General features: G+C 44.6%; 1 protein-coding gene across 3 annotated transcripts; it reads right to left on the bottom strand.

Annotated features, from left to right (window-relative positions):
- Positions 1–326: 326 nt before the first annotated feature.
- prrc2c (proline-rich coiled-coil 2C) lies at positions 327–23,017 on the bottom strand. Of its 3 annotated transcripts, none has more exons than XM_062394877.1 (34): positions 22,606–23,017; positions 17,142–17,311; positions 16,838–17,012; positions 16,589–16,698; positions 16,151–16,276; positions 15,763–16,043; positions 15,016–15,095; positions 14,510–14,655; positions 14,163–14,250; positions 13,768–13,939; positions 13,043–13,685; positions 12,778–12,950; positions 11,383–11,635; positions 11,068–11,278; positions 8,453–10,984; positions 7,686–7,849; positions 7,429–7,583; positions 6,920–7,319; positions 6,728–6,813; positions 6,439–6,633; positions 6,099–6,353; positions 5,914–6,006; positions 5,668–5,769; positions 5,391–5,562; positions 4,994–5,200; positions 4,712–4,833; positions 4,424–4,632; positions 4,064–4,295; positions 3,863–3,973; positions 3,466–3,660; positions 3,270–3,397; positions 2,974–3,100; positions 2,640–2,882; positions 327–2,544 (listed from the first exon to the last, which is right to left on the bottom strand). In XM_062394877.1, the coding sequence occupies exons 2-34, from the start codon at positions 17,254–17,256 to the stop codon at positions 2,293–2,295; spliced, it is 8,553 nt and encodes a 2,850-aa protein (XP_062250861.1). In that variant the 5' UTR covers positions 17,257–17,311; positions 22,606–23,017; the 3' UTR covers positions 327–2,292. The 3 variants fall into 3 exon arrangements, with proteins under 3 accessions (XP_062250861.1, XP_062250860.1, XP_062250862.1); XM_062394876.1 differs by having other exon boundaries at positions 22,628–23,017; XM_062394878.1 differs by having other exon boundaries at positions 3,270–3,367; positions 22,628–23,017.
- Positions 23,018–26,438: the final 3,421 nt, after the last annotated feature.

Below are 26,438 nucleotides of genomic sequence, written 5' to 3'. Positions count from 1 at the left end.
TGGAGATATTCACAGATTTTAAGTTTAACTGAGGGACTAATTGGCATTTCTCATACTTCTTGACCTCAATTAGCAATTTAAAAGTACACTAGATGATTATTTTTAATTATCAGTAATTAAATAAAAAGAAAACAGGGCTTAATACATGTCACTCATTTCCAATAAGCATCGGGCATTAGTTAGTAAATTATATGTACTTTCTGTATAAACGATTAATAATGTGATCAGGTCTGCAGGCGTACACTTTAACAGGTTCATATTTTTGATTAGACGCGTTGCAATGGTTTTCCACAGGGTTTGAAATCAAACTGTTACAGGAGTCTTAATGATGCTAAAATAGTTTCTTTAATGAGGATAAACACAATACATACTTTAATCTTAAGTTAAAACCGTATAAAATCCTAGAATAAATGTTATAGATTTGAATCTCATGTGATTTATTTTTACTTGGACGCTAAAAACCCTTTGCCTCATCTGAATGTGGTGACTACTTCAGTCGGAGAGGTTTATGTGTTGCAGTGCCATCTAGTGTTCAGAAGTGAAGTTGATTCTAGCTCCGGTATAAAGCAACAACTGCTTCAACTTAATTATGGAAAAAGCTTCAAGTAAAAACCAGGCCTCACTGGAAACAGATCAACAGTATATTATTTTTATTAGTTTCTGTAACCAAACCAAGAGAATGTAAATAAGACCGTACATCTTTTAATACAGCGATGAAACCCCTGTACAAGTACAACAAAAAAAACAAAAGAATAAAAAAAAAAAAAAAAAATATTCATAACCCACCCTCCCTCCCTCATCCAATGCAATGACACTTCCCCCAGCTGGGGTAGATGTGTGGAGGACTGCCCCCCCCACCTCAGGGTGCATACCGCTGTACGTTTCTGAAGGACCCTCGTCACCACAACCCCGAGATGAGAGCATTGTGGGTGGGACAGCCGGCCGAGGTGAGGCAGAGACAGAAAACAGCACTGATTGCTCTCATCAGTAAAGTCAACAAAAACAAAAAGTGTCCTTTCTATCCATTGTTTTCTCCGTTCTGTCCTGTTCTTGTCCCCCCCTTAATGTGGGGGATTGACACACGCACTCGCACTGGAAAGTTCTCTATTGTTTAACAATCAACTCTTCGCCACTTCTATAACCTCTAAATAGCCCTATCCTGCTTTATTCTAGCTAAGGACACTGAATTCAGTCAATAGCAGCAGATCTGGGTGCTTTGCAGTGAAGTGTGTGTGTTTGTGTGTGACAGCGAGGATGGGTGTTAAAGCAGTGAAAGGTTGTGTGACAGTAGCCCCTAAACTGGAACAGCTGCCTGTAGTGATCATACATCCTCCATGAATCCTGTAAATCCACTCAAAACCCTGCTGCCAAGGCAACAGCAATCCAAAAGGCTGCAACATCTCTGCGCTGCTTCAACCTTCGGCTAAATGTACAGGAGGGTCCAGATACGAGCTCCCTCCTGTTTCTACTACAACCCGACACACTCCAACACGTCAGTGATTCTCAGGCAAGAAGATGAGAGCAGAAGGCAGGAGAGCAAAGGCTCACAGGCAGACTAATCAATAAATCAATCCTTTACGTCAATCAAATGCTGCAATTTTTCACATTACCATTCTGATCAAACAAAAAACAAAATGACAACATAATTTCTTATTTCACGTCTCTGTGCGGTGACTGTGGGTGAAACCGTTGAGGGAGCGTGTGCATGAGCACAAATCTCTGGATTGGTTACGATGGGTGATTGGGCAACAAAAAGTGTGCTTCACTACATACACTGAAGATTGTTTGGACTACAAAAACATCTGCTTCATTCTTTCGTTAACGAAACAGGTCTCTCCTATAATATGCACGACACTATTTGGGAAAATAAAATAGGTACAGAAATCGAGAGCTATAAAAATGGCAAACTCAGCAGCAAATCTCATCTCAAATTTTCTCTCTCCAACTCTCCTCTTATCTACCGTCACAGTAGATTTCTGTTGAACAACTTGTGCGGCCATTTCGTCGGCATCTAAACATGATGGAAGAATCCAACTCAAATGCCCCAACCTACAGTGGGACAAGACGGGGGGAGAAAGAAGAGGAATAGGAATATATATATTTATATATACGCAGGACAGTGCCTACTCTCAGTAACCACTACTGTTTGGATCTCTACCGAACTCATCCTCCTCCCCCAATATGTCCCCCATGGCAGATATGAGGTGGTGACTGAGTGAATGGGGCTAGATTCTCCCTCTCCTCCGCTCTTCCATCCATTTGTATAGTCATCCGAAAACGGTCGGGGGCTCTTTACTTGCCCTCTTCTGGTTTGATGGCCTGTGGTTTTATGGGGCCAGTCCTTATGGGCTTGGCCGTGGAGATGGGGGGTTTGTCAGAATCGGGGCGTTCGCCTCCTGCCTGATGGTTTTGGGCAGAGGTGTCCAGGGAGGGTTTTCCTCCCTGATCAAGTCGAGCAGCTTTGCTGGCTTGCGTTGCCTTAAGCTGCTGCTGCTCTGCGAAGAACTTCTGAGTGGACTGGAGCACCTCAGCCCGCTGCTTTGCCTAGAGGGGGATACAAAAATTGTCAACCCACCCATCTCAGATTGGCCAAATGAACAAATCAGTATGACATAACAGATCAGAAAATTTAAAGAGACCTTTAGGTCCTGTTCAGCCTTCAGAGACCCATGTGCGCCTCTTGGAATAATCGAGGGACCAGGGGGTCCTCTGGAAAGATGCTGGCTGTGTTGTGGATACTGGGGTCGGGGATGAGGCATTAGCCCACCACCCACATTCGCTGACATTGGAGGGCCCATGGGAGAGCGCTGAACACCCCCAGCAAATGAGTTAGCGTGAGGAGGTCGAACCAGAGGAGAAACTATGTTGGGCTGAGAGAGCATCTGAAAGGAAGAGGGAAAATTAAATGCATCAGTTTACAAAAGGTTCATTTAAAAAATACTCAAAATTCAAGTCATGTAAATAATAATATACCTGAGGGTTGAACTGTCCAGGGAAATGCTGCGCCATCCTCATCCCAGCAGAGTTGGGCTGAAACTGCTTCTGGTACAATATGCTGTTCATCTTACTGGACTGGCTGCTAGGAGAGGTGGAGCTGGCCCTGCAGGCAAACAAGCAGGACATTTATAATCGTCTGTACAAGATTATAATAAAAACACAACTAACAATGTGCATAATATCCTGGAAATAAAGTTTGCCACTTCAACTTGTTCAGATTGTCAATTTTTGACCTTTGTCAGTAAGTGCAAGGATGTGGTTTCGGGTTGTACCTGTAATGACTGGAGTTGGGTGTTGTGCTCCTGGCTCCAGGAGGAGTTCCAGGCTTCACGTCCATCCCACTGCCAAAGAGTTTAAGATCCATGTCCATCTGCAGCGCGTCATAACACAGGAGCATACACTTTTAAAAAAGTCATAACCAACCTCTTGAATCAAACAGAGTCACACATGTACACACTACTACACTACCTTGCTGGTGGGTGGCGGCATCATGTTGTGGCTGGGGCCCATGATGCTGCGGTACGCCTGGGACACTGGCGGCTGTCGGTTGATGTTGGGGGGCTGGGCCTGAGGCGGCGTGGGGGGCAGTGCCAGGAGGGGCTGGCCTCCGCTCGAGCCAAAGTTCGACATAGACATTTGGGAACCAGGGTGAGGGACCGTCACCTTGAGGGAAATTAGAGAAGCGCAAGTGTTTGAAACTGAGAAACAATCGAACAATTCACAGATTTATCTAACCAGCAGAAACTTGCGCTGTTTCACAACATTGGAAATCAAACAAGTGGAAGTTTGATAACTGGTAAAATGAATAAAGCGCTTCACAAGGATTACAAACATTCAAATGCCATTATGTTTTCATGCATGTTACCTGTTGCATTGCTGAACTGGGCGACTGAGTGTTGCTGTAGTAGCTACTCTGGCCATGTTGTTGCACCTGCCCCGAGTACATGTTTGAATGCTGATTCATCCCCTGTCGAGCCTGAAACAAGACACGTGTCAGATGGAAGACGTACAGTGGTCTCAGTATTTTATGGCAGAGAGAAATGTTCCATGGGAGCGCTCTGGTTACCTGCAGCAGGTGTGTGTCAATGAGCTGGGAGCCTCCCATGCCAGAGGGCTGGTTGAGCTGCGGCTCAAACAGAATGGGAATGTGCTGAGTGGATGACTGCTGCTGATAGGTTAGGCTGGACTGAGGCTTGCCCATGTCAGGTGCTTGCACGCTGGCGTAGCTGTGCAGGGATGGTCCTGACAGCATCATGGAGGCCTGTGACAGGCTGTTCTGCATGAATGCCTGCTGAGACCTGAGGGAAGACACATCAGCAGGATCAGATGACAGGAACAATGGCGCCTCGGAGCAGCGAAACTGGCCCATCTGTTTGTTTCTGTTGTGAGAAGAGAACTCAATGTCCTGCGGTGTGTCTTGTGTTACCTGTAAGGCTGCAGCGAGGAGCTGAACAGATCTTGTGGCTGGGACACTGGAGGTCCAGCGCCGAGTCCTAGCTGGGGCTGGTGTGTGTGTTGGTGCGCATGTTGGTGCGCATGTTGGTGTTGGTGTTGATGTTGGTGTTGGTGCTGATGCTGGTGCTGACCCTGCAGTGGAGCGTACATGGGGATGGGAATCTGCTGCACTGCTGTTGGCTGAGGAGGGCAAACAGGTTATTTCTATCATCAAGGTTTAAGCATTCCTGCACTGAATTCTGAAAAAGTGAAATGCTACCTGTGAGAGTCCAGGCTGGAAGCCTTGCTGCTGTGCCAGGGAGGGAGGAGCCAAGCGAGGGTGGGGGGTGCTGAAGAGGTGACTAGTGTCCATGTAGAATGCTGGAATCTGAGCTGCAGAACCTGGACATACAATAAATATAATATTAGTAACTAAAAGCAGACATGCACGGTTCTTCAAATAGGAACATTTAGATGAAACAAACTGAACTATCGGGGCTATGACGATCTCCACTAAATAACGATGATTAGAATGCAGGAAACATTGCCATGTCAATCTCACCTGCTGCAGACTGGGAGACGTAAACCTGTGGGGTCTGCTGCTGGGGCAGGAGGGCAGGCACGCAGCCCAGCTGAGAGAAGCTGCTGCTACTGCTGGAGCACAAACTAGCACCCTGCAACTGTTGGGGCTTCACCTTGCAGATGTTTGGGGGGTCAGAAGCTGTGGTGGTCTTGGTGCTGAGCGATGACGTGGTGTAGGTGCCAGAACCTGCGGGGTGGAGGTAAACATATGGTGCAGACAAGAAGTCATGATGGGTGCCTGGATACTACTGATGCACAACAGGAAATATGTCAGAAGAAAATAAATCAGTAACTTCAGTGCTGAACATCAGCAGTGTGTGTGTCAACAAACAATATGGAGGGAAATGTATGCTAAATGCAAGTAGAGCTGTTGTTACCCGTCAGTGAAGTGCTGGGAGTAACAGAAGCCACAGGGATCTGTGGCATGGAGGCCGAGGAGAAGGAAGAGTACGAGGATGCACATGAAGTGATGGGGGATGAAGAGGAGGTGACCGCAGAATTCTTCTCCAGACTTGGGGAGTTCTCCCAAGCTTTACGAGCAGATTCCATCTGTACAGGAGACAGAAAGACGTCAGCACTTAAGAAACGTTAGAGGAGAAGAGTATTTCTTAGGGAAATGAATGTTTCCTAGAATGTGTTGTACTATCTATGTACCTTTAGCGTTAAGTCAACAGTAGCAGGGGAGACAGTGCTGAGGCTGGAGCTCTGCTGCAGGGTCTCTCGCCTAGGAATGGGCAACGAATGAGGCATTGCCACCTAAGACAAGAAAGAAAAAAAGAAAGGAAAACACACAAAGAACCATTTAGAGAATGTTTAAATGTTTTTTATACACAACTAAGTGTACGGATTTTTTCAAATCAAAATGAAAGATGAACAAGGGTTTTTCAAGTGTCTACTCACATTTGTCACCAAACTTTCTTCTATTTTGTTGACTCCTGTAGGAACACTGTCAGCCAGTGAGGAGGAGGGGGCGGTGTAGTCAGTGACAGATTCCTGAGTTGGAAACAAACATTTATAATCACAAACTAACATGTTATACTACAAGTATAGATAGTTGGGTGACAGTAATTGTGACAGTGAACTACCTTTGAGCTACTGATGAACTCTGCTGAGGGGACTGTAATCATGCCCTCGATGTCTCCCAGCTCTGGAACGCCAGTGTCACTGGTGGGAGGACTGGGTTCTGTGACTCTGCTGACACCTCCTCCAGGAACTCCTCCCTCCATGCCCTCGCCTTCTACTCCACGTGCGTCTTTGGCCTTACGGTTCTTTAGTGAACGCTCTTTACCTATGGGACCTGGCTTATATTCCTTGGTTTCCATTGGTTCCATTTCAGGAAGCTGGGGAGGAAATGTAGTCTGTAGCAGAGTTTCAAAAAACTAATAGGAATTGGATTGTGTAAGCATGAGCAGAAAGGAGCGTTACCTTCTGTGTTTTGATTGGGCCAGCTCGAGGTTGTTTCTGTCTCTGTTCTTTGGGAGCAGGGAGTTTGTTTTCAGAGCCCATCTCCATCAACGCTGGAACTCCATCACTGTCTGTGCTGCCTGCAGATGATGGTGCTCCAAACTGAATACTGTCGATTGCCAACTCTACACTGCCCTCAGCTCCTGGCTTCACACCCTAGAAATGAAAAATTACGAAACATTTAAATTTCATGATTCGTCATACAGCAAGTGGATGTTGCAGTCACAAAACACAGGCACATTTTGCATACCTCAGAGGAGACAGTGCCAGTAAAGGAGGTGAGAGGTTTGTTCCAGGCGCTCACAGAAGGCGGCTGAGGAGGGCTTATTGGACCAACTGGAATACACAGATTGGAGTTTTAGAAAACGGGCCAACAGATTCACTCCTGAAGAGACATTTTGATAAATACATTACAGTCATCAACCTATACATATCTACTCACGCTTCTTCACATCAGGAAGGACAGTGGAGCCCGCAACCTTGTTGTCCCACAGCTCTGTACCCATAGTAATGTGCGTCTGGGCGGGAACGGGGGGAAGGTTTTTGGAGGTGAAGTCCACAGCAGCAGGGGGGATAGTGGGCAGAGGAGCCACCGTTCCTTCCAGAGTCTGAGGGGATGCAGCAGGCTGGGTAGGCGGCAGGTGAGGATGCTGGGGGGCAGCAATGGTAGGCTGCTGTTGGGCCTGGGGAATAGACACTGCAGCAGGCTGAGAGGCTTGCTGTTGATGTTGATGATGATGCTGCTGCTGCTGTTGTTGCGATGATTGTTTTTTAGCAAATCTTGGTGGCAGCTTTCCTCCTCCCCCTCTGCTCTTCTCACCAGAGCCCTTTTTACCCCAGTTCTGTAAGAGTTGTAACTATATTAATACAATATCTAAAAAAACACACAGCTCCTTCTTCAATAAAGTACTGCTGTCAAATGAGCAGTGCAGGGTAATTCCCTGTTCCTACCTGAGGTGTCTGCTCTTCCTTTTTCCGTTTCTCCTCATCCTGAAGGCGTTTTTGTTGCTTGCGGGAGACCACCTCTGTGAAGCCGTCATCATTGGTGCTGGACTGAGGGTCCTCTGTGGTGGTGACCTCTGGTTGGTCGTCAATGATCACAACACCTACAATGAACAGACAAGAAAAACATGTTTTTTTAGATAACAAACATCTAGACGAGTAGATTCGAGGCCCAACAGTATCAGAAAATACATGCATTTACTTACTGGCATAATTGTTGAGATCAAACTGAGAAAGAGCATTCTCCTTGGGCTTCTTAGGGATCTGTTTGGTCTCATCTTTGCGACGGGCAGACTGCTCTTTCGAAGTTCTTTGGGCTGCTCCTCCAGCAGTTGATGCTGTTGCCTCCGAGTTCTGGTGGGCTAGAGGGCTGTTTATTTGTTATGTTGAGAGACAGAAGTAAAAATTTAGATTAATCACAAGACACTCCGTTACAAACCAGTCAGTGACATCAGTACTGATCTCAGAGTGGCTGTAAACAAGGCCTGAGAAACCAACAATGCTCATGTGTAAAAAAAGGACTGACTTGGGATCTGAACTAATCTGAAAGACTCATTTGCAAACAGAGAACTAAGCCTCTATTTCTTTTCACTTTCCTCTGACTGAAGTAGGAGTAAACAAAGAAGCTACTAGACAGGAAGTGTTGACGATAACAGAAAAAAAATGTTCAGGTACAGAGTCTATAAATACCAACACACTGACGCCATATTTCACCACATTTCAATGGCTAATTATAGTACACTAGAGGATAATTCTTAAACACATTCCAATCTTCACAGCTTATCGATGTATGTAGATTGTTCTTCAGTATCATTTAGTACGGTCATTAATTGGGCGGAATACTAATCAACAATTAGTTTACAAAAGTTTTATTGTGTGAATAAATCTGCCATTTTATTCTGGGCAAGTGTTAATGGAAGCAGACAGAGTAAATGCCTTAAATAAGACAAAAGCCTGATTGTTTTAAACTCACCCTTTGCGCCCTGCTTTGGGCCCTCCCCTTCTCTCCCCTTTGCCCCCAGTGTAGCCCCGGACTGGTTTGGCTCCACTGTTGCCTCTACGATTCTGTCTCTCCGCCGGCCTCTGACTGGAGAAACTCCTCTTGGCTGCAGGAGCAACTTCACGTTTTGGAGTCACCCCTCCTTCAGGTGGGCTTTTATTGGGGGTCAAAGAGCCCTGAGGAAGTGTGGGTGCCGCAGCAGAGGCAGCGGCGGCTTCATTAGTTGCCTCCAGTGCTCCTTTCCTCTCTTCTCGCTCTCTCCTTTCGTTGAAGTCGCTGCTTTCAGAAGCAGTCTCCCATTCCTCATTGGCTTGATCTGAAGAGTTCTGGTTGGACAGATCAGGGGACTTGGTACCGACTGCAGCGATTGTGGGGCTGCTGGTCTCAGGTAGGGACGCTTCTATAGTAGAGGGCAGGTCGGGTGCAGGCATAGTTGCTGCTGCTTCTGCAGACACAGTAACAGGGGTTCCTGGAGCTCTAGACAGGGTTGGGGAAAGGGATATTGGGGCAGACCTAGCAGAAGTAGCAGGCACTTGGGGTAAATGGGCAGGTGGACTTGAGGCTGTTTCTCCACTACCTATCACGGCCGCCTCCCGCTCCTTCAAGCGTCTGAAGCGGGGGGGTTTATCTTGCCTGGGGGGGCGTGCTGGTCGGGATCTACGAGGCCTTTCTCTGCTACTCTGTGGTCCGTCCACAAATTTCTTGCCCTCAGACTTAGGTGGCCGCCGGTCATTGGGAGGATTGTCATATCTTTGAGCCGATTCCATTTCCTCAGGCCTAAATGTCTCCATGGGTTTAGAGGGCCACTGTGAAGAGGACTCTCTGGACATTGGCCGTCTAAGAGGGGCAGGGCGAGGGCCACCACGTTCCCTTGCTACACCTCGTCTATTGTATAATCCACCTCTCCCGCGCCGAGAAGGTTCTCCTTTAGGAAGGAATCCTGGCTTGGGCCTATTTTCATCATCCGCTCTGAATCCAGCCCTTTCTCCTATGTGAGGAGGTCCAAAGCCTGGCTTGTGGGGCCCAGATCGGACCTCGCCAGGGAGTTCTCGTCTTAGTGGACGGCTAGGTTTGGTGCTAGGTTCGCGGTCAGAGGGTCCGGTATCACTAGCAGACTCTCTCCCACCTTCACTTTCAGAATCTGTATCTGAACCCCGTCGTCGTCTGCGTTTTGGAATAACCTCAAAGTCTGAGCTTTCACTGCGAGTTTCACTTTCTTCCCTATTGCGAAAGGCAGCAGCACCTCCCACTGCAGGTAAATCAGAGCGTGATCGGGGCTCTCTATAAGGGTACTCCGCTCGACTCCTGCCGCGACTCCCCCTGTTGCGACCACTGTAGGTACCTCGGTAGCTGCGTCCTCTAGCGTAATACTCCCCTCTGCCACGTCCTTTGAAATTTGAGTCAGCAGGCCACTCTCTATCTCTGTCCTTGTCCATGTCCTTGTCCATGTCCCTGTCCCTAACCATGTCCCTGTCTCTAACCATGTCCCTGTCTCTAACCATGTCCCTAACCATGTCCCTGTCCCTAACTCTGTCCCTGTCACGTTCTCTCTCTCGGTCCTCCCGTCGATAGGAACGCGGAGGAAGATTGGACTCTTTTCTGGAAGGCAATTTGGGTTCTGGATGTTTGTCATTGCTGGGTGGTTTGTCTGCCTTCTCTTCCTGAGAAGAAGGCAGACAAGTAGGAGGCCCCGATGAAGGCTGAGAGTCTCTAACTCTCTGAAGGCCAGTCGATGTTTCCTCAAGCTCTGTAGATTCTCTCTTTGCTTCACTCTGAGGTCTGCATCCCTCAGACAAAACAGCAGCTGCAGTAGGAGCCTTGGATGACTGATCTTTTTTGGATCTTTCGCCTCTTTCTCCTCTTTCCCCTCGTTCGTGACGCTTCTCTCTCTCTTCTCTTTGTTCCCTCTCTTCTTTCATGTCCCTTAGGACAGGTTTCTTTATTGGCCCAGACCTGCGGAGGGGTCTCTCCCCACCTGGTCCTTCTCTGCGTCCAGCCCCTGATCTCCCTCCCCAGCGCAGCTCAGCCTTCTGCTTGCTGGGGAGTGGCAGAGGCAGCTTCTCTTGTTTGTGTAATCCATCAGCAGGAGGTGTAGCCCTGTGGTTTGTCACTGTAGCCTGGGAGTAGAGTTCATTTTGGGGCTTATCTTCAGCCCTTTCCCCTGTGTCCTGTGGCTCTAGGGACTTTGTTCCCACGGGTAGCCCATCGAACCTGGGCTCATCAAGCTTGAGGGAGTTACTGGAGCCCTGGGAGACGCTCCTTTGGAGCATAGCTTGACCAAGAGCCTCTACTTCTTCCCCACTCGGTAGGCCTGGTTCCTCAGAATCAAAAGCTGAGACTACAGGGAGGTCTAGAGGCCCAGATAAGTCCACTGGGCCCTGGGTAAATGTTGACAAGGACTCTGTAGGGTCCCGGAAGAAGTTACTCTTACGAGAGTCCAATCCACTATGTTCCTGGGGGTATATAGCTGGGAGAACTCTATCCAGATCCAGACTAGAGTCGATTCTGTAAAAGAAAAAACTAGATGCATCATATGTTTAAAGTAAAGGCTTTCATGTATGCCGAACAGTCTCATAAATATCCTTTACCTCTGCTCGTTGGTATCATTGCGTCCTTTTGGAGGAGTAACAGAAGGTAAAGGCTCTGATTGTGGGTATGGGTCCGATCCCCATACCATCCGTGAGTCTGAGGCAAGGCCATGGTCACGAATTGGCCGGGTCAAGTGGTCAAAGGAGTCTGAGCTGGAGCTGGAGTTGTCACCAGGCTCTCTGCGCACAATCTGCTTTGGAGGCATTCGCCCTGAAATGCATGAGTGACCTTGAACAGGCAGTCTTACACATTTCATCACAAACCTATGTAATCATACAGTAAAGTCTCCATTCATATTCAACACATCTCCCTACCAGGGTGAATATTAGTTGGTATGTCCATTGGAGGACGTCCTGACATCATGCGAGGGTCCATGTAGGACTGCATCATTAGCCAGCGGGGGTCAAAGCCCATGGAGGCCAGATGCTGGTGGTGGGGGCCCATAGGTTGATACATGGAGCGCTGTTGTTGTTGCTGCTGCTGTGTAGTTGGAGCAGCGCCAGCACCTGATGGGGACACAGAGCCCCCACTCTGCTGTTGCTGCCATTGTTGCTGCTTCATCTGCTCCTAAAAGACGAAAGTAACAGTAAGATGATTAAAGTTCATTGTTTTTTTTAAGGATATACACAGTACAATATAGTAGGGCAGTCAAATTTTCCCTATTATCCTATTTGAATTTCATTCATTAAATTATTTGTATAATTAAAGTTCTAATTAAATGAAAATGTATTATTATGCACCATGTATACAGCAGGGAGGCTCCTTTAGAGATTCAGGGTCTCACGTTGGCATCACACCAGTAACAGTGCATCTTTTAATTGAGTTGCAATGTCTTTACCAGTTTGTCACAGACACATGATTTCGGGGGCAGATTTGTTTTCTTGGGAATGCTTTTTCTTTTTTGTATGCATAGCGCTCTTTCTTGGCAGAACGGTTAACTAAACCATGTTGTTAAATGTTAAAAGAGGCACCTTGTTTGGACGCTATGTAAGTCGCTTATATCCAAAGCGACTTACAATATGCACTATAATATATATATATATATATATATATATATTTTTTTTTTTAAATTGGTTTTAAGACATCTTGTTAATCAAGGTGTAGTCTGAAGAGATGTGTCTTTAGCCTGCAGTGGAAGATTTGTAGCAAAGGGTCATGATTTTGTTGAGCAACCGATTGGCAGATTGGCAGATTGGCAGATGCAGAGTGGACGGGCTGGGTGGTAAGGTTTAACCATGTCCTGTGTGTGAGCAGCAGATCAGTGATGCAGCCGACCCATGTTCCACACCTACTGTGACCACCGCACTACATTTCCAACGCATTTATAAAATGAATGAAAATAAACATTTGAATAGTAATTAAGCATTCAAAAAGTATTGATTTTTTTATATTCAAACACTACTGTTCAACCACAAGACTTTACATATGTGCATTAAGAACTGAAGTGTCTTCAAAATACTGCTCTCAGTACACTAGCCCCCCACATGCACTTCAGGCCTGATTCGATGAGCAGATTCACAATGAAAAAATATGTTAATAACCTTTAAGGTACTTCTTACATTTCTTAAGTGGAAGATCAAACTAAAAATCAACATCCAAGTCCCTTTCAGATTCAAGAAAAAAGCCCACTACCTAGTGCCGGCCCCCATTGTTTAACCAGCAACACTCAGCTCTTTGTAACTGAAGAAGCTGAATGCGGACACTCTTACCTGCTGTCTGAGGAAACGGGGTGGCAAAGATTTTTGAAACTGTTTGGAATAGCCTGAGGTGAGAGATGGACGCATAGCAGAAGCTGCTTCTCCTTCCAGCTGTGGGGGTGCCACGGAGACATCCTCACCAATTGGTGTGTCCATGTGAGGCAGAGACAGGTGGGGCTCATCCACTGCAGGAAAACAAAACCAATAGTATTGGGATTTATGACTGAAACCATATATAATTTTCAGACAACTTCGAGATGAGGTCAATATTGCTCACCTCTGTTGTCCTCTATGTTGAAATAGTCTTGGATAGGCACTGTTGTCCGTTCAGCCTGGTCTTCCTCCATAAGGGGGCCGACCTCAGCCAAAGAGCTCTCTCCCTCATTCTCAGGTTCTGGAGCAACGACCACAGGTCTCTGGACGGGAGGGCTGGGCTGAGGAGGCAATTGAACCTCCTCCTCGGCACTTGGTTCAACTTTCTCCCATTCTGGCTCTATCCTCTCCATGTCTTGATCCACCTGCTCTGGGAGAGGAGCTTGCATTGGTTCTTCCGATTGTGAAACTTGGACTGAAGGTACAGGACTGGGTTCAGGAGTGGGAGCTGATAAGGGGGCAATCTCAGGGGCAGCTTCTGCCTCATCGGTGGTGGACTGAGTCGGGGAGGATTTGCCCTCAGTTGCCTGGCGGTGTTTTTCATTGAGACGTTTAAGTTTTTCTGCACAGGCCGCAAGCCTCTGTTCATCCATCCGCCGCTCCTCTTCATCTCTCCTACGCCTTGCTCGTTCTACAGCTTCAGAAACTTCTGAAGGCTTCTTGCGCTTCTGTCTCCAGGCCTCAGGGTCCTCATCGGCACCAGGTGCTGATGCAGTCTGTGGCTTGTTCCCCCGTGGAGCTGCTCCACTAACAGAACGACTCCCACCCTGGAGAATAAAATATATTATTACCAACACAGACTTCTCATATTGCTGCTAAATTGATCAGGGTGCACTTGTCCAGCTTTACCTGGTAGTCTTGTGAAGCAGTTGATTTACTGTACTGCCCTATACTGCCAGGTGATGGCGCTCTTGGATCTACGTTGTCTGCCCGTGAAGTCTTGTTGCCCCCACGGTCTTCAGACCCCTCATGACCTTCTTTTGGCCGAGGTCTTATACGTTCAACTTTCCCCATCAAACCCCTGAAGAACAATATCAACATGGATTAGAAACAAACTGGTTCTTCTAACTGGTTTCCTAAAGTTGATATTCAAACTGTAGTTTTATGGAAACTTTCTGCAGGTAGGATATCTACAAATATAAGAAACGCTTTGGTTAAAAAAAAACTGTTGTGCATACTAAGGACTGAATTGGCTAATTACAGAAAAGCAAAGCATGTTAAAATATTAAGTTCAAGATACTCACCAGTTCTCTCCTTTTTCTTTAGCAGCTTGGTTTTCCTCATCATCACTGAAGTTTAGTTTCTCTGTGTAGTCCACCTCCATCTGAGCTCCTGGAATGAGAACGGGAAAGGGTTGATGTTCGCTGTTGGGCGGCTGTGGCCTTCGGCAAGATGCTGAACCCCCGAATTGTCCCTCATAGAAAAAAATGTGCTGCTAATAGATGCACTGTATGAATGTGTGTGAGAATGGGTGCACGTCAAACTGTCATGTAAAGCGCTTCGAGGTCAAGACAAAAAAAAGTGCTATATAAATCCAAACCATTTATTTTAAACACCACTTCTTTTTTTTAAATAATGTTCTGTTACTAACCTGCCCAGCCCTCGTCTGTGTCAGCGTCCAAGATGTCCAGCTCCTTCAGTTCTGATGCACTGATGATTGCAGGCCTGTCTGGGTCCAGGCGCCAGGCCTGAGGCGGGGCCTGCTGGGGTCGTGCTGAACGGGCACCTCTGAGAGACCTGCAGAGATAGAAGAGACAAGGTAATCAAGGGACAAAATGAAATTACTCAAATGAAGTAAGTGTAATCAGTCTGACATATACCAAAACTTTAATGGGGGCAAAAATCATTTGTTGTATAAAAGATATGAACAACAGTATTCTGTGTGACATTGTCATCTTGCTCATTGTTAACGAGACCTGGGTGAATTTCATTTTAAAAGTACTTGTTTAATTAAACTGACTAACTGGTTTGTTTGTTAATTATACAGGAAGAACACAAATTAGGATCGGTTTGTTAAATGATCAAATTAAAGACAACTAAAACATGCATCTTTTCTTTAGAAGTATCTAGGGCTTAGTCATTAAGATGTGGACTCACTTTGCTCCATCTTGTGGTACAGGGTATCTGACGTTTGCTTGCCCGGTGCTTGCAGACAATTGAGGATAAGCGTGGAACATCTAAAAAACACACAGGATAAGGACAAGAAAAAAACTACAGCTAGATACTGTGAGGCCAGAAATAAACTTGCTTTTAAAAATCACACGTTCACATCCAGCTTGTTACTAAAATGATCCCTCTTGAGGGCATAGCAGAGAGTTCAGACCGTATAAAACTACTGACTGCATGTTGCAAGTTGTAAAATCTGTAAAATTGGTCTCAGTTGACCAGTGATGTGAAAATTCTGTGGCCAGCTCAATGTACTGATACACATTACGCCGTCTGCCCTGTACCTACTTGTATTTCTGCTGGACAGAGACATAACAGTCTATGACTTGTTTTACTCGTTTTTGCAGGTTTCCACATCGACGTCTAGAAATACTGTTGATTTGTCACTGCGCAGTGGTAATTAAACCCCTCCCCTCAGAAACCACGAAAAGATACAGGCTTCAGTTATTGACTTGTCTATAAAAACGTATTAAATTTCCCCTGCAATTCATATGCTCATTGCATCTAGCGTATGCATAGCGTTATTTTCTGAGGACAGAAAGAACCCCAACTCTAAATGAATGCTGGCTATGTAAGGCAGCCATCATAGAAACTTAAACCTGCAATTAAAAAAAAAGTACATCGCTGGCTTAACTGTGATATTTCAAGTTCTGTTTCCAATATTAAACTGGGACTTACATAGGGTGGCATCATGCTCCTGAAAGCAGGATCGAATTGAGTTGGCACCCCAGCAGGAGGTTGCTGCCCCCCATTAAGTTTAGGCTGAGGAGGCCCAGTTGGGGGAAGCCTCTCCCTCTGAATGTCGGCGGTCACATCTCGGCCGGGGTCGTCAGCTTCTACAGGTGGTGTGGTGGTATCAAGGCTTGTACTTCCCTCCTCCGGAACCCTGTTATCCATCTCAGGAGGGCTGGGAGCAGTGGTCAAATTCCTGCCTCCGCCCTCCCTCCAACTGCCAACATCTACCAGGACAAGGGGAAAATAAGTATTTTTGATTTAATTTGGGTTCCTGAAGACCAGGGACACAGAACATTAACAGTGATGTTGATTTGCACGAGTGTGGGTGTACTTTGAGGTCTGAGGCTGGGGCCAGGTCCATAAGGCTCCTCCTCTTGACTGTCCCCTTTCTCCGCCTCACCAGCTGCTTGCAAGCTGGGAAACTCGTGTTGAAACTGGCTGCTCACACGAGGAGCTCCTGCACAACACATGTATGTAAATCACACGATTGATGATAATATTGTGACTTGCAGAGCACCACTGAAAGATCTAATCCCCAGTTGATGTACAGCACACCCTCCAACCTATCCGTGAATTTATCAGTAATCAAATGGTCTGCATCCCATTAAGACAGCGGAGTGGTGTTAACAAGTTGAAGATATTGATTCCGTTTGTTTGGACGAGTCGCAAATGTACTTTACAGTGTCAGGTGGAACCACAACACTATAACAAAGGTAATCTGTATTTTATTTAAAGGTGTAAAAGGGGAGCAAGTGGAGAGGATATTTACCGTCAAGCTGTGTCTGCTTGCTGTTGGCCCAGGACCGGCTGCCCACAACAGGCAGCTCCGGTGGCGGGACCACAACTGGTTTGATCTGCGGTGGGGGCGTATCCTGTTGCCTGTGGCACACAAGACACTCATAACTATAAAATCTTCATCTAATTTAGACATTCTATTATTCCGTTGAGATGAGCATTAGTAAATGGGATGTCCCCTTGTGTTAGTATTTGAACACACAAGCTTAAGTTACTAATTTACCTCTCCCCCTCTGCCTCGTTGCGGGACGCCCAGCCACTACCGTCTTTGGGGACAATATTGACGTTGGGGTCGTTTCCCTTGTTCTCTGCCTTCAGGCTGGGCAGGTTGGCTGGAGGGGGCATGCGCCGACTGGAAGCCACCTTGCCCAAACTCTGGAGCCCATGTCTGGCAGCCACTGGTTTGAAGAAACAGCAAAATTAAGGTTTTAACAATGTCAGGCCAGGAATTTGACTATTCTTTGAGTTGATAAAACATCTACAGCACACAGTTCTCTCATTAACTATTTTTAAAGGAACCCGCTTACCTGCAGTTTTCTGGGTTTCCAGAGATTTGCCCTTGTAGGTATTGAAGAGGTTAAGGGTTGCATACTTTGTTTTGCCATCCTTTGCCTTTGTGCTCTGCCCTGACTTCTCGGACATTTCGCTGGATCCTCATTGAGTCTGGTCCTTTGGCCTCGCCCCCAGAACCAGCCTCCTATAGAGCAGAAAGACGACAATGAGATTTATGATGAAACAGTTTTATTGTAACTTGGCAAAACACTCGAATGTGAGTGAACAAGTGAACTAAGCTGAATGTCGCAGCCAGCACTTTCAAGTAATGGTATTTAAAGGGCTGTTTCTAAAAACAGTTTCCATTCAGTTAAACAGAAACATAAGTTATAACACCCAACAAGTATTAAGTAGGCAAACAATTTGAAACAGTTTAAATTGAAATCATTCCGTCTCCCGGTACAAAATATGTTTGGTTTACATGGCAGACTTCATGAAGGATCAGCCTACTATCCGAATATGGCATTGGTTGACTCCAGTAGTTGTACACCAGCTTATTCTGACTAAGCCTATATTCATCACCATATGCACTTTCAAAGCACGTTGTGTATTTCACCTTGGTGGCTCTCAATGTGTGTGCATTAGCATGGAGAAAGTAGGGCTGCAGCCCCACTTTGACAGGTGGCCACAAAACATCTGAGAAGCAACGTGCAAGCAGTGTTTTACATTGACAAATGTAAATTTGTTTAATTACAGTATTTCTGGTGTCAAGTAGCAATTTGTATTCCTTTAGCTGACTAGCTATGCACTTAACTATTACATATGGCATATGATGGTAAGTGAGATGGTGATGCTGAAATAGGACACTGATGGGGTTGGATCAGGATTTGGGGTTAGCATCAGTTTATTTTTTATAATTATTAAGCAAGTATTTTGAATTAAGCTGGAAGACCCACTGACTAGTTGAGTGGGGGGCAGAAGGGAAATTCTGCCTAATTTAGGAAATTGAGGGATTACAAGAAAAGTGAGTAAGAGTGAGTAGTACCAAGGACAGAGCACGTTTAAGCAGCAGTGTCTTTTGAGTCACACAGGTCATTTATTATTACCGTAGCAGTGGGGGAACTGTGTCTGTGTGTGTTTGGGGGGGGTGAAGCTGACAGCTCTGATGAGCTCAGTCTCGAGCTCTAACTTGGCCTTGAAACTCTTTTGCAAAGCAACATCTAGTGAAAGGGAAATCCTTGTCTTTGCATTAAATAACAATAAAAAGGCAATTGAGACACAAATGATCTGGATTAATTCATTGTTGAAATTCCAGGTTGAATGAGGATTCTGCATTTGGCCGAGCACAAGCCTGTGGGAATTATTACACAAATCTGTCAAGTGAAACAGTTGCATTAATCGTCATTTAAAATCAAGTTTAAAACAAAAATAGTCAGGTACAGTAGTGTTGCTTGAAGGATGGAGAAAATTTGAATTCAGCGAGAATACTTAATTTTAAAGAACTCTCTGGAGTGAGTCTACCACATTAGAAAAGAGTCTCTTTTTGGCCGTTGAGGGTGTTAGATGCCCACACACACACCACAAGTTATATTAAATGACTGACAGCAGTCAATAGGATTTTACTGTGGACTATTCTGTAGATATTTTTCATGGGTAAGTAATAACCTAATGTAGGGGTTCGGGGTAAATGAGGGTGTACACAAGTGACTGATCTATACCTGTCTGTCCGCTTGTGTGTGCCTGTCTATTTAGACAAATGACAAATGTGTTGAATAAGTACATAATAAAAAAGAATCATGTAGGAGGAAATAAATAAATGTATCTGGGAAATTGAAACTCGAGAAGAACAGTAGGAAAATGTAAGGTATTGGATGCAAATTTGATCATTTATATATTTTCTGGCATGATTCACTCGCGTTGAGCGAAAAAAATAGATGCCAAAACCATTGCTTCAGAGTACGAGCCGGCTGCAATATTTCGCTGCCGGTGTGAACAGCTACCAGTCCTGTTTGTTTGTTGAAATACGAGATTTGTTTTGGTGGCCAGTCCAGGCACGTGTGCATGTTAGTTCATGCCAATCCATCGCCATTCTGATTAGCAGTGATGTAAACAGAACACCCTGGTGGACACACACCATTTGGTCCCTTTTCTTCACCATGTGTCTATTAGAGCACAACCACTTTATGCACACCTGTTATTTGTCCACCGCAGTACTGTTAAAGGGACCACATTTTGCACCTTTCTGGGACTTGAGGTATTGGTCCCCCTAAGATGATATATCAGTGGTACCGGCTGGGTGGGGCTGAGAGACGAGTGTGATCCCAAATGACATCATACGGGTAGAAGTACAAAACAAGACGTTTCGATAACACATTTCTTAGAATGGACTGAGTGAAAAAGTCCGGAGTGACTGTTTTCATACTTTGAGGGTCCCTACTGAGCTCCTTCAAGTAATTACAGATGGTAAAGGCCCAGAAAATGTATTCAACACAATATGGGCCCTTTAAACCCGAAATGCTACAATTACACCCTCTTTTGACACACACAGCACGTCTATGCTAAGTAGGCTAGACATTGCCAACTAGCTATTAGTCATCATGGAAGTGTGCTGTGCTTGGGGATGCAGTGAGCACAGGCTTGAAATAAGTTTTAAAAATACATTTACTGACCAAAATGTCTCAAGCAGAGGCTCAAATACTGAAGAGAGCACATCCTGCAGATGGGATACGACTGATGCATTTCTCTGGTCTGCACACCAGCTAGCTGGAGCAAAATTTTGTCTAAGTTGTGCATTTATAGGCTGTTTTCACTGGGTTTCAAAGCACCCATAGATTGTATAGGCAACATGTTGCTGAGAATGCTAAGGGATGAGGGAGCTGTGTAAGATAAGGCTTTGGTTTTGATTCTGTGATGAGTGAGTGCAAATTAGTGAGCATAGGTCCGGCCATCAGAGGGATATGTGTGGGTGTGTTTGAATAACTGTACTACTACCTGTGTGCACAGATGATGTTACCTGTCCAATCACACCAGACCACATTCTGAGGTTGTCTTGGCCACATGTGTCCACATTATTTTAATGTGTGTGAATGAGATTGTGATCCTGGCCACATTGAAGGACTACTCAACTGACGTTCCCTGCTTCAGTGGAAATACCAGTAAAGGAAGCATCATTTAAACTGTAGCGACAGGCTATCAAGACATCATCCAAGACACATTGAAGTCAGATTCAGTGGTGGTCTGGGAATGTGTGTGATCAAATTCTTTTAGCTGTGTGAACACAGAGGCATCCATGGGCCACACTGATGGAACTCCTACTCAACTGACTCTCCACAGTTTCATTATGAACTGAGAATATTGTTACACTTGTACCCAGTTTGAAATACATTGATTTGTGGGAACAATCACAATATTGATTTTCACTTTATTTTTCAAATATAAATCGTAAAGATGTAACGCGACGAGCGTTGATTGTATCAGATCTGCTTGTTCCTGCTCTAACACCTGTACGCTCAGACTGGTTAAAAAATAATGCACAGGTTAATTTGCATATTGAGCAGTGAAAAGAAAACCAATCATAAGGGCTCACTCTGGGCGCATGCAAAGACACACCTGTGATAAGATTGCATGGCACATATATTTATAAAAGGTCTTAACAGGGCCATACATGCAATGAGGGGAAACCGAAGGGGCCGTGTACTATAAGTGTTGTCAGGTGATTGAGAGAGGGGGAGCAAGAAAAAAGATCCCAGATATGTCATCAAGCACACAAAAGCATCACAGCTCCCCAGTCTCAATCTCCACAACCCAACCTCCAGCACGGCCCTTCACCCCAGGGGGGGGCATTTCTTCTAGGCAAGAACCAGTTTTGTGTGCGTGTGCGCATGTGAACATGTTTAGAATATTTATCATAAATTTAGGCTGACTAACGCAATTAAAATTGCTGACAATCTCCCATGCATCAAATCAAGTGGCCAGTAAAATGTGTTTTCTCTGCTATGGGGACAAGGCTTTACAGCAAGAGATCCACCATCCTGCGTAACAACATCTTTGAGATTGTTGTTCACTTAAATCATGGAGCAATTATTTCATCGACATAGTGAAATATAAGCCTCAGAGCACTAACTTGAAGATCTGACAGGAGGTGAAAATCATTCAAGCCATCATTCCTCACTAATACTACATGACCAGGCCTGTAAAAAGAAAACACATCATACACAGTCCCTACACTACCTAATTATCCTCACTTGTATCAGGATGGGTGCAGGGGGATCCTCCCCACATCTCTACCGCTGCTTACCATTTTTAGCTCAATTTTATTTATTCGCATGCAAAGCGAATAAATATTATGGGGGGGGGGGGGGGGGGCACTTAAGATTATTGTGGGGCTCCTGCACCAGGCCATCAATACCACTGAGATGGTCTCCCCTGGGAGCTGCTGATGATGATTTCACTAAGCACATGAGAAACTGGAGAGTGGCCGAGTTCTCATTACCATAATGTAAATTTTCTCCCTGTTCAATTTTATTTGTTAGTGCCAATTCTAGTTTGAGATATGCATTTGGGACTCCTTAAGGATACTTAATTAAGCTGCTTGTAAAAGGCAAATTTTACACCCAAATCCATCCATATTCAAGTCTGTATGTTGAGGAAAATAAAAAGGACACTCAAAAGGAGCTTCTTGTCTTAAATCAAAACCTGAGCTTTCCTGTAGATACTTAGATACCACCTTCAGATCACTGATACAGCCATGTTGCTGACTGTCCGATCAATAAACTACTACTCAAATCAATACATGTATGAATGGCCTCCCTAAAACGAGCCAGATGTGGATCCGTTTGAAATGGAGGCTTAAGGAAGAACAGCACCATGTTGCTTAATGATAAATCACACGGGGTTTTAACACAGAGTCCTGAAAACAGTCACACAGTAAAAATGTGATACTTTAAGATCACATTTGTTGGATAGGCAGGGAGGCGATGGGACTTGCAAGGGAATGACTGAGCTCTGTCCTCATGACTCGTCAATAGAGACGTGATCGCATATTGATTCTTTACAGGGATGTTTAGTCCCACCACAATCAAATCTTAAAGCGCTGTAGTATCGTGTCGTTTCAGCAAATCTCTGCCATTGATAAATGTGCAGGCCATCCCTCTCCATGAGTCGGACTCCCGGTGGGCTGGGTGGCTCATACCGGCTGCGGGCAGAGGCCCTGTGCGCCCGGAACTCAGCCACACCGGGCTCACAAACCACGTTCGCTGTGATGGGAGATAAACTCGGAAACCTCCCGAATCCGACCAGCAACCCGGATTCAAAGCTGCATAACGTGGAACCCGGCGCTCCTCGCGAGCAGGCCGCCGGCTCGCCTCGCTCGCACAGTTTCGTTTCTCTCGGGTCGCCATGAAACCCACTTCCATCCCTTCAGTGGCCACGGCGTGCTAACCAGCTAGCGTGGAGCGAAGAGCAACACATCAGCTGCCGGTGAACCCTCCAAATGCTCACCTCTCGCGGCGCTCACACCCACCTGCCAGTGGCGGTGCCTCCTTTGTCCTGTTCGGTTCCGGCGCGGCTCCGCTGGAAACCCGGTGTCGGCCTGGTTCGCGGTGGAGTAAAAAGTGTGTCTCGCCGGCGGATTACAAAAGCTGGCTAGCCCGCTAACCCAGTTCGGGCTAAACGCTGGTTAGCTACTTAGCTCGTCGGCTGCCAGCAAAACCGCTCTCCACATGCACGGCTCCTGTCTCGTGGCTCCTGCGCCGTCTAGAGCCGCCTCTGCGTCCTCGTGTGTTCGGCAGTCACTGCGAGAACCCGGTCCCAAGTCGTCCCGTGATTCCGTGTCTGTCCCCGCCCGTGAACTCGCGCCAGACCGTGTTCCTAGTTGAGTGAGGCCCCGCTCGCGCCTCGGCCTGTCTCACAATCAAAGATGGCAGCCCGGAGTTGCCAGATTTATGCCGTTTTATCCCCCTAACGCTGCCTCTGAGCCGCCGTGCAGGTGCTCACTCACACATGAGATACCGTTACCACGCATTTTTCTTTAAACAATAAAAAAAACTCTTATTTCATGTTGACATGAGAATGATGGAGCTGTACTAAAATAGTGTTATGAATGAATATATACTTAACCACATAAAGAGGAACACCTATAGTAGTAATACCATATATGATCCCGATTCATTTGATATGCAGACATGTTGTTAGAGATCCGACAGTGAGTATGATATCAAACACATGTTCACATATATTTCTCTAGATTTAAAACAGGGATAGATCCTGCAGGGTCTTTGCAGTAACACCAACAAAAATTAAAAGCTGGAACCCAAACACTCAGTTGTGTTTGTTTTGTGCCAAAAGTCGAGGACGCAACAGTTGTAATATTTTCAAGGTTTTCAATCAATTTACCTGACGCTTTTGATAACCAGTCATTGATAACACAACAGTTTAATTGCTACGAAATGTAGCATCATAATTAAATAGAAAAACGTAAAATAAGTAGCTACAGGCAGATTGACAGTAGGTATATTTAAAAGTAAAACAGAAACGTAAGTGTTTATAAATTCACAATCACTTTGTGATAATTTTATTATATCATACTGCGAAGATTTTTTGATGTCAGCCAGAGTAGTGAATGGCGAATCTACTCTTTAAGTGCTGTTGGTCTGTCTTTGACTCAGGAGCATGTTGTTTCCATGTTAATATCAGATGAATGCTGGTTAGAATCCCACTGACTCGGTCAATGTGTATGGTAGAACATATCGAGTGTGTGTTAATGCAACACACGGTTGCATTAACAAAATATATTTTCCAAAAAATTACAAATATTTTGTAATAATGGTCAAATAAAACCTTCGATATTCCTGTAATGTCATTCACAACACAGGACTCTCACAACCTGGCAACCCGAATGCAAACGAGTCACGCGTGGACAATTCTTGTTCCGGGATGTACCGGCGGTTCACGAGGGGCGCTTAGTTTAATTTAGAGTCCACTCTGTCTTTCTGTCTGTCTGTCAATACATTTTCTTGATGAATTGGAAATATAATAATAAAACAAAGAAGAAGAAATATCTCCTCAATTATATGAACAGCTTTAAGTGAATATGTACTAGAAACTTGAATTTAACTCATAACAATTGTCAAGTAACAATTGTCAGTTCACAATGTTAGCCACACATTGACCTAACGATAAAATCAAGCTTTTTTTAAATTTGTATTATTATTGTAATAAATCTTAATATTATTACCAAATCCAATTTATTGAAAATGGTGTGAAAATGGAAAACACATTGTATTAGTTTCACTCTTACATTTGAAAAAAAATGACAACAAAAAACCTAACACTAATGGACACATTCTCCTACACTAAGAGAATCGGTATTGATTTGATGTAATGATATCAGATTTCCGATTAAATATGTTGAGTCCTATTGCTACAACTGTACCATGATTTAAAAGAAACCAATCCAGATTGCTGTGTTTCACCTCATGAGCTACAAAGAAAGAGGGACTCCTTTAATCACATGTTCCACTATGATTCACAAACAGACTTTACACGTAACGTCTTCTGGTTTCATTCAAGCAAAGAGTAAAGTTCTGAAGCCACCGTTAGGGGGCGTCATTGAACAACATGCATTAATTTTGTTTGTGGTGCAGCCTAGATAGTGACGTAATCTAAATCTGCCAGAGATTAAGTGGAATATTATATAATATCAGTATTTTGTATAGCTTTTGTCACTCATTCTGGCTGAGATAATTTTTTGTTTAAATTACCAGAATTTAACAAAACAGTAAACTAAATGGTTCATCTGGAACATAAATAATCCTGACTCATTGACTTTATACATTTTTACCCTTGACACATTTACACGTGTTGTATTAATATTAAATATTGCATATCTGCGGTGTCTGTGATCACTTTCTTAACTTTAAGCACCAAATTCCATACAATTAAGTCAGCAGTGCGTCATACAGCCATAATCATGTCAGAAATGAATGTATGAATGAATGAATGTATGAATGAATTGTTATTAAATGCACATCACTCTGTTCATCTTAGTGTAAGAACGAAGTCTGTTTATGCTGGGAACAAAATCCTCTTTAAATAAATCCAGATATGTAGTGTGCAAGGATTCCTTCCTCACATGACCTGATGTTATGAATCAGATGTGACTGTAGACCTCAGCCAACCACCAAAGGGCAATCAAGATGTTTTGGCTTCAACTTTCAGAGGCTGTCGTGTCACAAGTCATTGATACGTACAAAATCCAAAACCACAAGTTGTTGAGTATAAGAACAGCTTTACAGTAGTGTTAGTATAGTTTTGTTTCTTAATTTAAATAAATGATGTGTTAGTTAACTGTACCAGATTTATTACAAATATGAGAGTAATAAATAATATGGCTTCAATTATTATTACGTGTTGCGACTGTGTTAAAGTTCAGTGTGTATATCTGTGGAAAGAGTACTACAGATTATCTTACTCATTAGCAGGATAAGCACCATAAACCTGCTTCTGGTTTAAGAAGACCTTAATGTGTTTGAAGTCGGTATGAAAGCTGTTCTGTTGTTACAGTGTTGTGTAACCATGTTGTACAGAGTAGGCTTGTTCAGTGTGTCTAAGGTTGATTTTTAAATAACATGGACGTCCCTTTACATTGCCACAACACTATCACTTCTTGCAGCGCTTGAGTAAACTTTCTGGTTTATAGTCAGTATAGCTGAGAAGCAGGTTGGTTGGCAGTGATGATCGATCAGGTCGTCATGGAAAATCCCAATCAATCAAGCAAAATCTGATCTCTGCTTTAACCTGCAAGACTTTGGTCTGGGCGGCAGAGAGACAGGGAGAAAACAGTGTTTTCTCTGTATCTCAGCAAGAAACGATGGTGGAGCTGCACACAACGTTAAAGTGAAAGTTTGTCAGCCTCAAAACTGATTTCCTTTTATGGACGTCAGACCTATTGCCTACTTTATATCACCACCTGGATGCCCTCTGCCATAGTTTCTCACAAGTTAATAATTATCTAGTGTATAGAAATAGACCTGAGGAACGGCTCAGACGCCACTCCACAATTCCATAAGCTGTTTGGTGAAGAAAAGGAGCAGGGATGTTTTTATTGAGTACTCAATTTGAATTTAGATTCAAAAGGGATATTAATTATTCTAGTTGCAATGGGTTAGGGTTAGGGTTATATTTATAATTTATAAAATATTCCTTTTTACATGACAAGCTATATTATAAATATCATTTTGAAGTAGAAGGGTGCTCTTGCAAGGTTAAAAGAGTGTTACAAAAATTCCCTGGATCCACCGCAAAATTTGAATGGCTCTTTCTTGGGTTATGTC

The sequence above is a fragment of the Platichthys flesus genome, chromosome 9 (genome assembly GCF_949316205.1).
Source record: "Platichthys flesus chromosome 9, fPlaFle2.1, whole genome shotgun sequence".
NCBI classification, from domain to species: Eukaryota; Metazoa; Chordata; class Actinopteri; order Pleuronectiformes; family Pleuronectidae; genus Platichthys; species Platichthys flesus.
The sequence above is the reverse complement of the archived record's forward strand: the minus strand, read 5'-3'. Positions and strand labels throughout refer to the sequence as shown.

Coding starts and splice junctions, on each gene's coding strand:
- prrc2c (XM_062394877.1), bottom strand. CDS start 17,256: ATGTCCGAGAAGTCAGGGCAGAGCACAAAGGCAAAGGATGGCAAAACA. Junction 16,699..16,837: donor AACGAGGCAGAGGGGGAGAG/GTAAATTAGTAA, acceptor TGTGTGCCACAG/GCAACAGGATACGCCCCCAC. Junction 4,633..4,711: donor TCCAGCCTGGACTCTCACAG/GTAGCATTTCAC, acceptor TGCCCTCCTCAG/CCAACAGCAGTGCAGCAGAT.